The sequence below is a fragment of the Sebastes fasciatus genome, chromosome 23 (genome assembly GCF_043250625.1).
Source record: "Sebastes fasciatus isolate fSebFas1 chromosome 23, fSebFas1.pri, whole genome shotgun sequence".
NCBI lineage: Eukaryota > Metazoa > Chordata > Actinopteri > Perciformes > Sebastidae > Sebastes > Sebastes fasciatus.
The window spans coordinates 9435503-9451621 of record NC_133817.1 but is presented as its reverse complement, the minus strand read 5'-3'; the positions used below and the strand labels follow the sequence as shown (position 1 = coordinate 9451621).

Below are 16119 nucleotides of genomic sequence, written 5' to 3'. Positions count from 1 at the left end.
GTGCAAACACTGTAAACAAGATAAAATGTCTTAAAAGGTTAATTGTTTGCACTTGAGATGTTGTGGGAGTTGCACTTCAAATTAAAGCACTTACAGCCGTTGATCAGTTGAAGATGAAGCACCAAAAGGGTTTGTTGAAGTGTAACAAATTAATGAGTAGATCTATAGTTTCTATCAATTATTTATGTCTCTATGCCCACTGTTAAAGTGGGAACATAACAAGAATATGGCTGCTTTGGTACTACTTTTCAGCAAATGTAAATCATTTTATTTGAGTCAACCTTAGGGGATGCAAAATAGCGGAAAATATTAAATTATTTAGACTAAATGGGTGTATAATGAAACAGCATTATGTCCCATCATCAACATTACCCATAATGTTCTAAATATGTTCTTATGAATTGATTATTAGTGGGTTTTTTAACACTGTAAAGTAGTAATGGATAAATGGTTTAATTACACGGCTGTGTTGAATACTCGATTCTGATTGGTCAGACTGATATAACAGACTGTTGCTATGTATAGCAGACCGTTGCTATGGGCGCTTCTCTGATGTCGGACTCTGGCGGACCGTTTTTGTGTCAAAATATTGATTTCTGAAGTAAGTAACCGTGTAATAAGCGGGATAATGTACAGCTAGCGGGTCATTGTTGTGGAAGAATCCCCTTTCAGGGCGATGAGAGACCCCTCTGCTTTGCGTCAAGGTGCAGCATCGCCCTGAAGGGGATTCTTTCACAACAATGACCGGCTCGCTGTACATTATCCCTTACTTATATAATTATTCGATTTCAACTTCTCTTTTTGCTTGTTAACCGGTTTTCAGGCAGTGTTTAGGAGTTAAGAGAGTTGGCAAGTGATCAAAACCGATATGAGGAGAGTGGAAGTTTTTCACAATGGATGCCTCAGACGAATATGCCGGAAAAAAAACGGTAGCTGGAGCATCACCAAGGAAATTACCCACAGACGTCTGAGATGGCTAGGCTATGTGCTGAGAATGGAGCAGGACCGGATCCCGAGAGTCGCCTTAAGATGGACACCACCAGGCAAAAGAAAACCCAGGAGGCACAAATCCACCTGGCACAGAACTGTGATACAGGAGCTGGACAAGATGAACCTGTCATGGGGAGAGGCCCAACATGCTGCCAAGGACAGAATGCAATGGGGAGAGCTCATTGAAGCATTATGTCCCGTAGGGGATGAAGAGGAGTGAGTGAGTGAGTTTAGGAGTTAAAACTGACTGGTGGGTGGTGTGCAGTCGGCCCATCGTAGCTGCTAGTTTATTGGTTAATGTGACAATAAATATAATGTGTGTTGGCGCGTTATTTAGTCTCCTTCACAACAAGCTAACATGACATGTTTGGTACCAGTGGATTCCTTAGGTTTTGTAGTTTCATGATACCAGTATCTTCAAGACTGAGCGACGACCTCTGAAACGCAGAATAGTGGCAGGCCGTCGGATTGTTAAGAGGTTAATAGTTTATATAATTAAAAATACTTAACATTCATGTATCGATACAATATTACCACGAAAAATATCGTGATACTACGCCGTATTTATTTTTTTCCCCCACCCCTAGTTACTATGTGATTTCGACACATGGTCGTATTGTGAAAGAAAGTTCATACCAAACAGATAAAAAATCAATAGAAATTTATTTTCTTACTTATCAAAAATATCTGCAACACATTTGCATAGATGGACACAAAATAGCTTACATGATTGTTTCATGTGATTGTAACAATGAGAAGTGAGCAACACAACACAAAGTATTTTTAGAGGGGCTTATCTTCCGCTTTTTCCCTCTTATGAACACAAAGTGTAAATCTAAATAAATGTATATTCTGTTTCTGTTTGTGAAATAACTTTTAGGGGTTTGTCCAGAAGAAAAGGAGTTCATGTTGACATTATTATATAACTGATCAATTCTCTAAATCCAAATAGATTACTCCTTATAAATAAGGATTTAACAATAAATATTTCAAATATATTACTTCTTGGTTTGTTAAATACTTTCAAATATATTTTTTCAGAACCAATCATGTCACACAAAAAAAAGGGAAAAACTCTTTATGGTCGATAATTATTTTTTTTTAACTTAAAAGCTATAATGCTCCTCTATTACAAATGAAATGGAAATGAAAAGTAATAAATCAACACAAATGTCTTCAGAACCGAGTCCTCAGCTTCTTCTCATAATAACTTCTTCACAGATCGGTAAATCACACGGATCCACTCCGATGAGTTTTCGTCTGCCGGAGTCGGCAGTAGGGAAGTTTTTGTACTGCATCACATTTTCACACCGACGGTATCCCAGAAATTAATCCTTCAACGTCTCGTAGGGAAACCTCCTCCTGTTGTAACTTAGTTTGTGCTTCTCCAACGCAACCGCTCCAGAAAATATCCCTTCTTGTTGCACGTAAACTCCACATATCCAAAACGTTCCACCAGGAGGCAGCTAATCCAACAGTTCCCAGTCGTGCTGCTCCTTGATCAGTTGGCGTACTGTCTGTAAAACGCCACCTTGACGCGCTCTATCTGGTGACACAGCTTGATGGCGGGGCCGAGCTTCAGGTCCATGCACTCCTGTACGGTGGGCAGAGTTAGCAACAGCAGGGCCTGACCGTCGATGTCCTGCACAGGAAGAGAGATACATAGAAATATTAAATATTTAAAGAGAGATCAGTTCCGCTGATTCTGGCTTTTGAAGCTCACATTTTTCTTTTTTATTTGACTTTATTCCCTCAGCATTTTACCACTTTACCACCGTTCTTTACCAACAATTGTTTCAAGAGAAAGATGTTTTTCTAACATTCCTTATGGAGCCAAAAATTTGTATCTTTCATGCTGCAAAAACATGTTATTTACTTAAGTTAAAGGGAGATGCTACAGGTGAATAGGGTAAAAAATGTAACTAATACAGTAGATATCACCATGAAACTTCCCCAGTTCACTACTTACATGAAGACAATTAGATTTTATATTACAAGTTTTCTGAAATTTTAGGTTTAAATTAAGGCTGTCAAAGTTAATGCAAAAATAACGCGCAAATTTGTTTTAACGACACTAATTTCTTTAATGCATTAACGCAATTGATGTTTCGGAGGTTGTTGCTGGCTCTGTTTTAAAGCTAGAGTGAAGATACTGTTATCATATGAAACTAGAAAACCTAAGGATTAATTACTAATTGATTAATTGTTGCAGCTTTAATTTTCTTTTAAACAAACGTGAAAAACAATAAACCCTAGACATGAAGAAAGAGAAAGGATTTTGGACGGCATGTTGTCAGACTCGTGGGACGTCATGAGCTGAAGAAATATCTAATCAAACACTCAGGGTGTCGACTGACCTCCTGATATCTGATGCTGTAGTAAAATACAAATATTGGCTCAATGTGTTGTAAGTAGAAAGCAGTGGGGAAAAAGGCGAGGAGAGTATATTTACTTCTTTCTTGCTTCAGAGATGATCTGAACGATTGTGTGATCGCGTGTTCTCTTTTACTAAAGTAGTATTTGGTCCTTTTGTCTGGTTAGTAAGAGGGTTAGGCGTGTAGTTGTGATGGTAAGAGGACAAGAAGTGTCCTCACAAGTAAGTGTGTGTGTTTACCCGTAAATTAGACCTTGAGATTTCGCTATATTTTAAAGTGTGCTATATAAATTAAATTCATTATTATTATTATTACCTGCTCCTGGAAGATGTTGGCCAGGGACGCACAGTCAGTAGAGTTGATAAACTGAACGACTTCGTCTACGCTCCACTCCAGAGGATTTCTGTCCAAAACCAGCTGACCCTCTTCTTCCTCCACCTGACACACACACACACACACGCACACACACACACACACACACACACATAAAACACACATTGTCAATTACAGAATCACAAACACATGTACTGAATTCATCCCTCAACTAATTCAGTCTAAAACTGGATCCATCCTCCTCTGCTGATGTGTTACTTGGTGAAGTCGCTGTAGATTTACTGAAAATTGTAGCACCACTAGTTGAATATGTCGTACAATGCTGTACAGGCTGCATTGTGCAGTCATTATTTGACTTCCACCAAGCAGTCTAGTTCAGTTCAGTTCAGTTCGTTACACATTAGAACGGTTATTTTTGCGTTTCCATTACCAAAAGTGGTGGATTGTACCAATAGAACCGCTCCATTCTTGGTACTACTACGGGCCACTGATTGGTCAGAGAGAATCGTCAGTAGAGCGAAATAGGACATCCTGTGCAAACCCAACATTTTTAAATAGCCAAGCTACCGTCAATAGCGACCGCAATGTTTAATTTACTCAACCCAGATTTTAAAATATGGCAGCTCGCAAAACTATGCTGTACGCTATGCCGTACAATTTCTCTGTTTGGTTGCTGTTGAAACGATTCATGAGTGTCCCGTTGAAGATGATGTGAATGGAAGCATTCAGTTGCGTAAAATGGCATCACCACCGCGTTTATTTTGATCATACGCCACAGGTGTGTAGTAAAGCTATACTGGCATCTCAGCACACTGAACACCACAGGCTGTATGGGTTGTAGCTTCTGCGGTTGTAGGCTTATCATACATCGCATTAAACCGAAGGACGCTTGTGGTGATTGGCTGCAAGCAAAACCGTACAAATAGAATTTTTTTTCTAGCTCTGGGTACAAAAAGGATCGAATGCAGGTATTGTTCGACTGGAGAAGTTTTGATACTACATGGTACTGGGTTATTTTGGTCAATACCTTAAAGGTATCAAGTACCGATACCCAACAGAAGTTACATTTTTAATTGTCTTATTTTACTCATTGATTTAAATTGTGTCACTAAACCAGACACACTAACCCTCGTTACTGACCACTGTGCGGCTTGAACCTGCATCAGTGTGCCGTCTCTCTGTCTGCACCTGCATGTCTTGTCCTTTGGGTGGCTGGTACTTGGTGTTCTGGTTGTACGCCGACAGCGAGCGAGTCGACCTCCTGCGGCCCTCGGGGGCCTCGTGGCTGCCCGTAGTGTTGCCGACGCTGAAGGCCCTGCACAGCGTCACGGCTCGGCGAGGGCGGCTGCTGGTCACCTCCACGGAGGAGGCGTCGGTGTGGTCCTCGCGTGGTTCCGAGCTGGTGCCTTCGCTGCCCGACTGCAACGCCATCATCTCCTCATCCTCGTCGCTGTCCTGAGGGAGGAAGGAAAGGCTCAGAGTCAGACAGATATTGTGTTTTGGCTTCAGTCAGGTGGTGGCAAGACCTCAGACGCCGTTCACTTGTTGCTCTAGAAATCATTTAAAATCAACGTTATTAAAACTCTTTGCGCTGTTTGAGGTACCCCAGTTGTTCTCAGCTATTCAAATATCATCATCACTGCAGACAAAATCCATTTTAATGCAAATTTTTATTGATTTAGCAACCCATTTAAATGGATCTTTCATTTTAGATATACTGTATATGTCAACTAGATGATACTCATGATCAAGTATAACAATGCCACATCAAATTATTTCTGTTGTGTACCTTTTGAGAACCAGTTTCACATCAGGAGATGCACATATTTAGACACTAAATCATCATTGAAACCAACATTAAAAGGGCAGTTTTTGTGAGAAACGATGCCTACTTTATTACCACGTTTTGGCCAATTGGTATAAAAATTAATCAGCTGTTCTTTGCCCCATGAACAATGTTTCCGCAATATTTTGTTTAAATGTTTTTATAAAATGTTCGACAACAGACAAACAACCAAAGTGTTGGTGAAACTTGATCACGTCGAGGCTCCGCTGGTGTCTCATTGGTGTCACATAGGAGGAGATATTTGAGCTGGGCAGGAACAGAAGTGAGATTAGTCTGAAGTTCCTTGTAAGTGACGTTCGGGATGACTCATGTTGTCCTCAAGAGTTTCAAGTTTCTACTGAGAGTGTGGATAGGAGTTAGATACGTTTGGTGTTGGGTTCCAATAGCCACTTCCAGACCCAGATTCATTAAGCTCTACTAGAGTCTCTTATTGACTCTTCACTGTTTTTATTCAGGTAGTTATTTAGCAAAATAGCAAATATATACCTGGAGAAACTTGTTTTGGTTCTTTGGCCAGTATTTGAGTTCTTAAATATGAAAGTTATGGTGGTGAAAGTTATGGAAGAAGTGTGATCTAACCTGCGGCGAGCCAGCAGTGTAGTCCACAGCGGACGAGCGTCTCTTCTTCTGCACAAAGATAGCTTTCCTCTTCTTCCTGCGGCGCGCCGGCTTGGCCAGGTCTCCCTCCGCCGCCGCCTCTCCTCCCGTCGGCTTGGACAGCTTCCTCTTCTTCCCATAGTAATAAGCTGCGGACGCACAGCAGATGTTGAAAACAATACACCCCCCCAAAAACACAAAGTCCTAGCTACTCATCAGAGGCAATTATACACTTAAGCTTTGATTTGGAGTCTTCCTCATAGCTGTGGTGCAGGAAGTGATGCGTTTAATTACAGAGACTCACTGTATTTGGTTTTGGTCTGAACGGAGCAGTTCTCCGGGCACTTGTCGGGGACGAAGACGGGGTTGAAGAGGTTCGGGCAGCACTGCAGCTTCACGCACACCTTACGGCAGAACTCTGGGATCTGGTCTGCGAGGCGGACGATCCGGATGGTGGAGCGATAGGTTTTCCCTTTATATCTGAGGGAGGGATGTCGTGACATTGTCAGACTTTTTATTTATGAGAACAATGAATAATGAAACGGTAATCCATCAAAAGCACTCGACCACAATGAATGATGATTGGCGGCGCAGTTTTATGATGTGAAAGTGGGCTGTTTTAGTGAATTCAGATGGTTGATTGAGGATTATCCAGGAGAGCGGAGGGTCGATTGTGCAATCTCCCATCTAATGGCGAAGGTTAGGAAGGAGGAGCCGATCTGTTGGCAGCGTTCAAGGACAAATCTGACCTGCAATCTGATGTGACTGACTTCTTAAACATCCAAACAGACCCAGATTAAAGATGAGATTATATCTACAGGCTAAAGCCCTAATAAGATTTGTTGTTCTTTTTTTTTCTGGTTTTAATCCGCATTAATAAACAACAAAGAGAAAGAATAAAGCAATACAAGTTTCCCCCCAAAAGAGAATTATTGAGTTATAGCCAAAAACGTGTTTTATGAGGTCACAGTGACCTTTGACCACCAAAATCTAATGCGTTCATCCTTGAGTCCAAGAAGATGTTTGTGCAAAATTTGAAGAAATTCCCTCCAGGTGTTCATGAGAGGAGGACGAATTGAAAACCCGAAAGCATATACACAAATAGATTGAAGGATAACTTTTTTTTTTTATAATCTGATTAACCATTTAGTGTATAAAATGTCTTGTTTTGTCTGAGCAACAGTCCAAAACCCAAAGATATTAAGTTTACGATGATATAAAAACAATGAAAAGCAGCAAATCATCACTTTTGAGAATCAAATGTTTCTTTGATAAACAACTTTAAACGATTAAATAAATCATCAGAATTGTTGCTGATTAATCTCCTGTTGAGAAACTAATTGACTAATACATGTCCTAATAATCAATGTAAAGTCAGCCCCAAAAAAACACATTTTCCTCCCGCGATAATTAACTCTCTGTGTGATCAGAGCTGCCAACAAGTCCCCTCGGATGACTCGGCTCTCCGGGCAGCAGAAAATCAAAAGTAACTCCTTTGTCGAGTTGTCAAAACATTGGCTCATGAATGTGATCTCTGTGCTCCGCAGCCCGACCCAGGTGACTCACCAAGAACCTATGACTGGACGAGTCTTTCTCGTTTCAGCCAGAGAAAAAAAAAAAAAAAGCGGGGCCGTTTTTTGATTAGAAAACAAGAGAGCACGAAGCAGCCTGAAGCTGTGGAATAATTTGGCTCCGTGCAGCCAGCAGCAGACCTCACATAAACGCATAAAAATAACACAAAATTCAACGGAGGGGGGCAAACTGGACTCGTAGGGACAGGGAGAAGAAAAACAACAGGCTCTTCTGTGAGGCCTGCTGCTGATGTTTGAGGAAGATGTGGTCACAGTTTGATTTATTGTGATTTATAAACCAGAAGGGCTTGTTATTATATGACTTAATTGCCCCTGAAAATGACCAGAACCAGTAAATCAAACAATCTGTTCTCCTTCACTGCGTAGTGTTTTGGTTTCCTCACTTGGCTTTGAGGGTCTCCTCTTGGCAGTCCCAGCTCTGATCCTCCAGCTCCTGCAGCTCCTTCAGGACTCGTCCGGGCTTGTAGGCGGCGTTGATCAGCATGCTCAGCAGCTGGAGGCGAAAACAAAACGCAAAATAAACTCCTCAACAATTCTCAAGAAAAAAAGTGACTGCACAAACATGAAGGAGGACAAACGCAGATCAGAGTCGTCTTTACAAAACCATGGACTCCTGACATGCTCGCACACATCCAGAAAGTCTCTGGAGAAATTAGGAGGCTGTTTTGCTGCGCGGCGCTGGCGCTGTGTGTGTGTGTGTGTGTGTGTAAACACACTTGACTGACAGCTCCTCACATTAAAATGAAGGCACTGCTGGGAAACTGCAGGTGGCTAACAAGACATCGCTGTCTCACCCGCCATCTTTCACCTCCTCCCCCCCCCTCTCCGTCTCTGTCGGCCCTCCTCTCTCTTTGAAAGTGTGTAAGTCTTTGATTAAACCTGCTCCTCTCCGCCTCCCCCCCATGCTCCAGACATCAGCCCACCTCTTTGAGGACCAGCGTGCATTTTCCGGGCCCGACGGCCTGCGGCAGCTCGGCAATGCGTCCCTTGTTGAGGTAGGGTCCTGAGAAACAGCGGTGGTTGACAAAAATCTTGGAGCAGCAGTATCTGCCGTTGGCTGAGCCTGGGATAGAAAAAAGACCACAAACAGGAATATAAACTTAGGTCAACAATCACCTCTTTTAAAACCCCCACAAATTATTAAACAAGTAAATAATAAGTACATTTTATCTCTTTTTTTCCCCCTTTTACCTACATATCATATACAACAAATGCAGTATAAGCCCAATAACTGTCACGGCATCCAAATGTGACGCCTTGAAAATGCACTCCAAATGCAACTTGATGAATTTATTCTACAAAAACAATAAATGTATTGTGCTCCACCCTCTCCTATCACTTCTGCTTGCAAAAAAACAAGATGCTGACGGACACAAAATGCCGAACTCGAGGCTTCAAAACCGTAGGCCACAAACCAAAGGGTGACATCACGGTGACTACGTCCACTTCTTATATACAGTCTATGAGCAGGACGCATTAACATTTACGCTACTAAAGAAACATGGTCCAATGTGCCCCAGACCGTCTCAGCATGTGGGTTGAGTGATCGGATCACAATGTGTTTTGGTGGTCGTTTACACTTGTATTTAGTGTTGTGCACTTGGATCCCTGCACTTGAATGTCTGAAAATACCCCTGAAAATGTGATATGTCTATAACATTAAATGTTAATAATTAAATATGTAACAACTGCCGTTATGTACGCGGAAAAAAATCATATTTAGGTATTATTTATAAAGAGTTTAACACTCTAAAACTCAGCTAATCTGCTTCATCAGGACTGTGTGGGTGTGGTTCGATCAGATTTTTATAGACGGTGACAAACAATCTCACAAACAACTGTCATCACATTTTCCCAACTGAACCCCGCCCACTCTAAACCAGTAAGAAAGAGCACAGAGAAAAACAACACATATAGAAATATGAAATAACTATTGCTACTTAGGCAGGAAATTGTGTGTTCATGTAGGAAGCCAGAGTAAGATGCTGTTGGAGAAGGGCCTTTAACAGTGCATGCTTTGTTCTTTTAATGCTATTTTTCGGCCTAAAAAATTGCATTTTCTTCTTATTTTTTTTATATTCTTGTATATCAGTAGTATTTGACTTTGTGCATTTCACCACAGAGGTGAATGTAGAGTCTAAAAGTACGTCCTGTTCATGTGACTCCCACCCCGCTCGGAGATAAATGAGGGTCGACATAACAAATCTGCACTCCGCCCTTCCTGCAGCCGGCACCTAGAACCGCACCGCTAGGGGGGAATAGTAATTAGGTGAGGGGATGAATATGCATGAGCGAGTGGGTGTTTTTTAAACGGGGGAACTTGGGGAAAAAAAAAGAAAAGAGGGCAAGGGTCTCCTGGAAACAAACATCGCTCTCTTTGTGCTTCAACATACATGTTGTTTACATATAAACACAACACTATATCTTCCACGTTCTGCTGAAATGCATCCAAAAATACACCTAACCTTGCTCAGGCATGCACCACATAAATTTGGTCAGTTATTTTAGGCACATATTGAGCTTTATTTGTCCTTTTGTAGTGTAAAAATGTGCGCAAAGAATACCCACTAAAGGTCAGATGTTTACAACAGGTGAACGTGTCGACATATACGTTCATTTCACCTCTAAATGCACTTCGTTTTAAAGCTGCGTCTTAACAGGATTAACAGAAACTAGACAGAACTGCAAAGATAAGACAAAAAAATTACATTTTCTTTAAGGAGAGACTCATTTTAAAACACGATAACATGGATTAAAAAAAGCCTGGCTCTGTGTTTTAGTCTGTGGGTGTATTTTCCTGCTTCCAGCTGATAACCATCCAGATTCAGAACGTAGTAGTTTGAGAGCAGCAACAGTAAAAATCTCATGTTTCAGTTTCCTCTAATTCATTAGTGATAAATGACGATTTCCTTTGCAGCACCGTTCAATGAGCACGCAGGGAAACCAATCATTTGTGTGCATTTTTCTAGTGTATTGTTTTATGTGAGAGAAAAAGAGGAAATGAGGCTCAACAGGACAAACTAGCTGCGTGTTGTTGTAGCTGCTCTTTGTGTTCGTTAATAACAAAACATTATTCTGTTGTTGTGTCTGAGGCGTTTCCTCACCGAGATAATTTACTACACCGTCAGGATCACTTTCATCTCCTACATGGAGACGACACAGTGGTACTCTGGACGGTGCTGCCAAAAGGAACACTAAAGCCTGTTTCCTTTCCTTTCTTTTCCTTTCCTTCCTTCCTTCTCCTCTCCTCTCCTTCCCTCTCCTTTCTTCTCATTTCCTTTCATTCTTTCTCCTTTTCTTTTCCTTCCTTCTCCTCTCCTTTCCTTCATTCTTTTCTTTCCTTCCATTCCCCCTTATTTTCTTTCATTCCTCCTCCTCCTTCTTTCCTTTCCTTCCCTTCCCTCTTCTTTCCTTCTCCTCTACTTTCATTTCCTCTTCCTTCATTTCCTTCCTTCTCCTCTCTAACCTTCTTTCTCATCTCCTTTTTTTCCCTTCCCTCTTCTTTCCTTCTCCTCTCCTTTCCTTTCCTTCCTTCTCCTCTTCTTTCCTTCCTTCTCCTCTCCTTTCCTTCTTTCTCCTCTCCTTTCCTTCCCTTCCCTCTTCTTTCCTTTCCTTCCTTATGCTTTCCTTTCCTTTCCTTCCCTTCCCTTCTCCTCTCCTCTCCTTCCCTTCCCTTCCCCTCCCTCTCTTCTCCTTTCCTTTCCTTCCCTCTCCTTTTCTTTCCTTCCTTCTCCTCTCCTTTCCTTCCCTCTCCTCTCCTTCCCTCTTCTTTCCTTTCCTTCCTTCTCCTTTTCTTTCCTTCCTTCCCTTCTTCTTTCCTTCCCTTCCCTCTTCTTTCCTTTCAACCAGATTCATGTCTGAAGAAACACAAACTAAATAGTGAGCATCACAAACTGGGGTCGAGGGTTTCCCTTTAACTCTCATCACAGCAGCTCATTAGCATTAATTACTGGAGATAAATCATGTGTAACGCGGCGGTTGATTACCTGGATCCATGACGACGGGCTGGCAGAGGTTGACAGGCTTCGTCTCTAACGGCTGGGACGGAGCCAACCTGCGGGAGGAGGCAATCAATACAGTCAAACTAATCGATAAAATTATCTAACTGATCTAATCAGACGGGATACAACAGAGCAATCAAATGATCGCTCATTGAAAGGATCAATCTCTGTAACAGCTACGAGAGTTTCCGTCAGATTTAGAAGCGGGTGGGTTAGAAAGCAGCGGGGGGGACGAGGTGGCGGGGAGCGAGTATTGATGAAAGGATTCCCCCGAAGGTGAGGAATGGAATCAGCGGTTGGATGAGAGAGCTGACAAAGTGCTGCCGAACACCTCATATTTCTCCGGGGCTGCGTTCGCCAGCCGACGCTGTAACATGTCATTTGTCAACAAAATCAATCAGCGCCCCGGGAAGGCAATTCTTGCTCTAAAAAGCCACTGTTTCAATTAATGTCTTTGGAGTGACGGAGAGGGAGAAACGCCTCGGGGGTTTTCTGGAGGAACATTTACTTTTCGTTTTTTGGCTCACAGGTAGAAAGATGGAAGACAAAAGGCTGTGAATGAAACCGTTTTTCCTCCACGCTGAAGCGAAGCAGACGACGGCTGTGGTTATATTACAGAGGACAATATTTCACTCTCATTTCCATTTTCATTTTACACCTGGAAAACACGCTGAGGAGCAGTTTTAATAAATGTTGAATTAGAGCTGAGCGATAAAACAATCAAAATTGTTCCCGATAAAATCTTCCACAATAAAGATGATGCATTTATGAGATTTATATTGTATATTGTATTGTATATTTATATTATAGAAGTTATTATTGAATCTGTTTTAGGATATTTTAATATGTTTTTCACATTGCAACTAGGGTTGGGCGATTGGACAAATATATTGCCAATCGGTGATTGGTATTGTACATCGTCGGTTGTTACTTTTTGGTGATTATTTGGGCGATGTTTGTCATTTTATTTTGCTAATTTAACGGGAACGAGGGATGCTCAGCCGCTGTACAGTGAGCAGAGAGAGGCAGCGAGGGGTAAACAACGTGCAGATCCGGCATATTTGCACATCTAACTGTGCGAATTAAGAGTTTATTTAGACCAAACCAGAGTTTTTGATTGTTGGAAAGACTAAACAAGACGGTTTTGCTGAGTTTTATTTTGTTTCTGTCAAGTTTGAATCAAGTGTGTTACGATGCTCCGCCGCTAGAACAGCTGATCGACCAGCTGTAAGTATGGCAACGGGTGAGGGGGATCAGGAGTGTAAGCACATTGCCCAACCCTAATGCCAATTCCTATGTCTGAATATTACTAACGTTCATTGTTCTTTTAAAGGGTGTAATTGCATTATTATGCTATGATATTATCATCATCATCAGTGGCATAAGATGGTCTTAAAATGACAATAATATCGTTTATCGCAATTATTTCTGGACAATATATCGTCCAAAAAAGTAGTTATCATGACAGGCCTGAGCGTGAGCCCCACATCAGTCAAAGTTTTGATGGATAAATGTGTTTTCTTACTGTTTCTCTGGCTGGACCACCGCTATCTTCTTCTGCTTCTGGCCTGCAGAAAAACACAGTCTGCATTAAGCTGTCACTCCAAACTAAATATGTGTGTATTTTCTGTGTGCTTGTGTTTGTGTGTGAACATACAGACAGGTTTGAGTGGAGGGGTCAGAGGGTAAGCGTTGGCCTCACACCAGCCGACAGGGAAGATGTCCATGGACTCGACGTCCACGATGCACTCTGACAGCGGCTTCGCCACACCTGGAGACAGCAAAAAGAGAGAGCGAGAGAGAGAGAGAGAGAGAGAGGTGAGCTGTCACACAACACAACACACCGAGACACAGCAGGAGTCCTCTGACACCTAATCCTCCGACACTTAATCCTACACACACACACACACACACACATATGTCTGTACCTTCCAGTCGGAGCCACAGCAGGCGTCCTCTGACCTGTGTGATCTGAGCCACACACACCTCCGCTGGCCGGTGAGGGTTCACCGCCTCCAGCCACATGTCCTTGGCAAAGCCTCTGTTCTGCCATGTCTGAACACACACATACACACACATGAGGAGGAGAAGGGTAGAGGAGAGAGAGAGAGAAAGAGAGAGGTAGAGTTTATTTTACATTTAGGACAACGATCTAACCTCAGATAACTTAAACCTGGACTCAGATTACAAGATATGAAAACTGATTTTCACCTCACACGAGCTGCAATAACAGGGATTTTGCCGGTTCATTGCATGTTATACACTTTTCCCACCAAAATTAGCATGCATATGCAGTTTTTTTTTAGGAAAACCTGGTAAGAAATATGCGACTATAGACTCCTTTCCCATTGCGAGTATGCCGTGCCGTTGCACTGGCCTTTTGAATTTGTTTTTCCTGCTGAGTCAGGTTTGACCTCATGGGCACGCAGGGTTATGAGTAAATGTTATGTCAGTCTCTCATTCAAACTTTCAAACCAGTTTGTGATTGTTGGAACAGTGGAAAGACTAACCAAGACGGTTTTGATGAGTTTTAACCCCCCACGAGGTTAAATTACCGTTTCAGTCAATGGAGTCTGGTAGCTTTTAGGACCGCATATAACGGCTGCACCAGAGTTGGTGATTGTTTGAACAGTGGAAAGACTAATAATAACCAATAAGACTAATAAGACGAAGTCTGGTGGCTTTGTATGTTAATAAATTGTAATAATTGTCCAAATCCCTGTTGATTTTATTTATTATATTCACTTCAACGCGTGTCACTTAGCATCGCACCGGAAAAAATTGAGCATGTCCACACAGGTGTCACGTTTCCATCACTGCTGATCTGAGCTAGAGCTGATAAATGCCCATGACTACTGCAGTTATTTGTCCTGCGAATGAATGCTGATTATAACCTTTCCCACTGAAGACAAAAGCCAGATGTTAGTGGGGTTTTTTTGTCCAGTGGGAAAAGGGGCCAGTGTACCCGAAGGGTCAAATAACATCTTGGTTGCAATCTGTGTCAGATAATGTGATGAATATCCTGCTGAATTTTTAGTTGTATTTGGTTTATTGATAATATTGTAATATATTTATAAAATATAACGTATCAGACTTTATCAGAGAAGCAATGATGCAGTTTTTAAACTTTTTTTCTATCATTGTCCTTGGTGTTCACACAGTTCACCGACCTTCACCCAGGTGGAGCAAGTCAATGCATCACCAAAGCTTCCCAACGCTCTGGAAACAGGTATGTTCTGCTCTTTACCAGAGGTGGGAGAGTTGACGAGACATGCATTTGTCAAAGCAATCAGTTAGTCGTCATCCCTGAGGCTTTTTCTCTTGTTAAAACCAAGACATGATGTTCGGAAACAAGTCAGACAAAGCGTAAAGCTCATCTTTGTGCATTCCTCTCTCACAAAAGACTAATTTATTCTTTAGCAGAAGAGTTTTCTAATTGTATGATTTGCATACAAGAGAAAAAAAAACATTTCAAGGATGAGGACTAACTGGTTGGATTAGCAAACTTGTGTGTGGTTAACTTTCCCAACTCTAATAATGAGCAGAGCACAGCTGCTTCCCCGAGCTTACTTACTTATTACTGAATTGCTTCTGGCTGTACTCACAGATTAACATCTCCCGCTCACTCTTGTGTTAACAGTTTTTTACTACTTCATGCACTTTTGGGACCTCACGTAATTCCCAGGAAAGCTAAACCCACTTCAATCTGAGCAAATATTAGTAATATCATTCAGAACTTTCTCGGTTTGAAAAAAGGCATCTGATCCGGCCGGTCTTACATCAGGGAAGCCGGCGTCGGGAGCCGCCTCTGTCCCGCCCTGCTTCAGGTAGTCGGCCCAGTCGAAGTCCTGGCCCTCGTAGCCCCGGGGCCGCTCCAAACCCACGCCATTCTTCAGACACCACTGGACGGGCAGGATGCCGGGCGAGTTGGCGTGACACACCACGAACCGCGGCTTAGCGTCAACGGAGAGATCGTCCAGCGTTACCTGGAAGTAGCTCTCGTTGTAGACCTGAAGAGGAAGAAACAAGCGGAGGAAATTTAAATGCAACATTTTGATAACAAATGCGTAAATCTGTTTGTTTCTTTAGTCGCCATCTTCTTTTTACTGTTAAAGGGGCACTTGCTTCGGTTTGGAGACTACAAATGTAAGAAAGATGCTTTGGAGGTGCACCATGGGAAATGTAGGATCAGGTGTTTTTTTGATATCTCAGCCTCTGCTGCATTCATTTTCTTACTTTTAATCTGTGGAAGTGCAATATTAAAATTGCTGGAGGGCTCATTTAAGTCGGGTATGGAAGCAAACAAGGGCCATAAAACTAATTATTAATAGTGAATTTTAAACATTATTAATAATTAATTAATACTGAATAATTAAAGCATCGAT

The 16119-nt window shown here is 41.9% G+C and overlaps 1 protein-coding gene across 12 annotated transcripts in view; it reads right to left on the bottom strand.

The window, feature by feature from the left end:
- Positions 1–1636: 1636 nt before the first annotated feature.
- sfmbt2 (Scm like with four mbt domains 2) overlaps positions 1637–16119 on the bottom strand; it is a 50242-nt gene continuing 35759 nt past the window's right edge. For 8 of the 12 annotated variants that reach the window (XM_074625510.1, XM_074625515.1, XM_074625516.1 and 5 more), the window contains 12 exons: positions 15514–15744; positions 13663–13789; positions 13392–13505; positions 13260–13302; positions 11720–11787; positions 8657–8796; positions 8117–8226; positions 6446–6621; positions 6124–6290; positions 4839–5153; positions 3681–3803; positions 1637–2632 (listed from right to left, as the gene is read on the bottom strand). In XM_074625510.1, the coding sequence (XP_074481611.1) occupies positions 2492–2632; positions 3681–3803; positions 4839–5153; positions 6124–6290; positions 6446–6621; positions 8117–8226; positions 8657–8796; positions 11720–11787; positions 13260–13302; positions 13392–13505; positions 13663–13789; positions 15514–15744 (1755 nt within the window). In that variant the 3' untranslated portion in view covers positions 1637–2491. The remainder of the gene's footprint in view (positions 2633–3680; positions 3804–4838; positions 5154–6123; positions 6291–6445; positions 6622–8116; positions 8227–8656; positions 8797–11719; positions 11788–13259; positions 13303–13391; positions 13506–13662; positions 13790–15513; positions 15745–16119) is intronic. The other 4 variants (XM_074625518.1, XM_074625520.1, XM_074625517.1 and 1 more) reach the window with 1 other exon arrangement.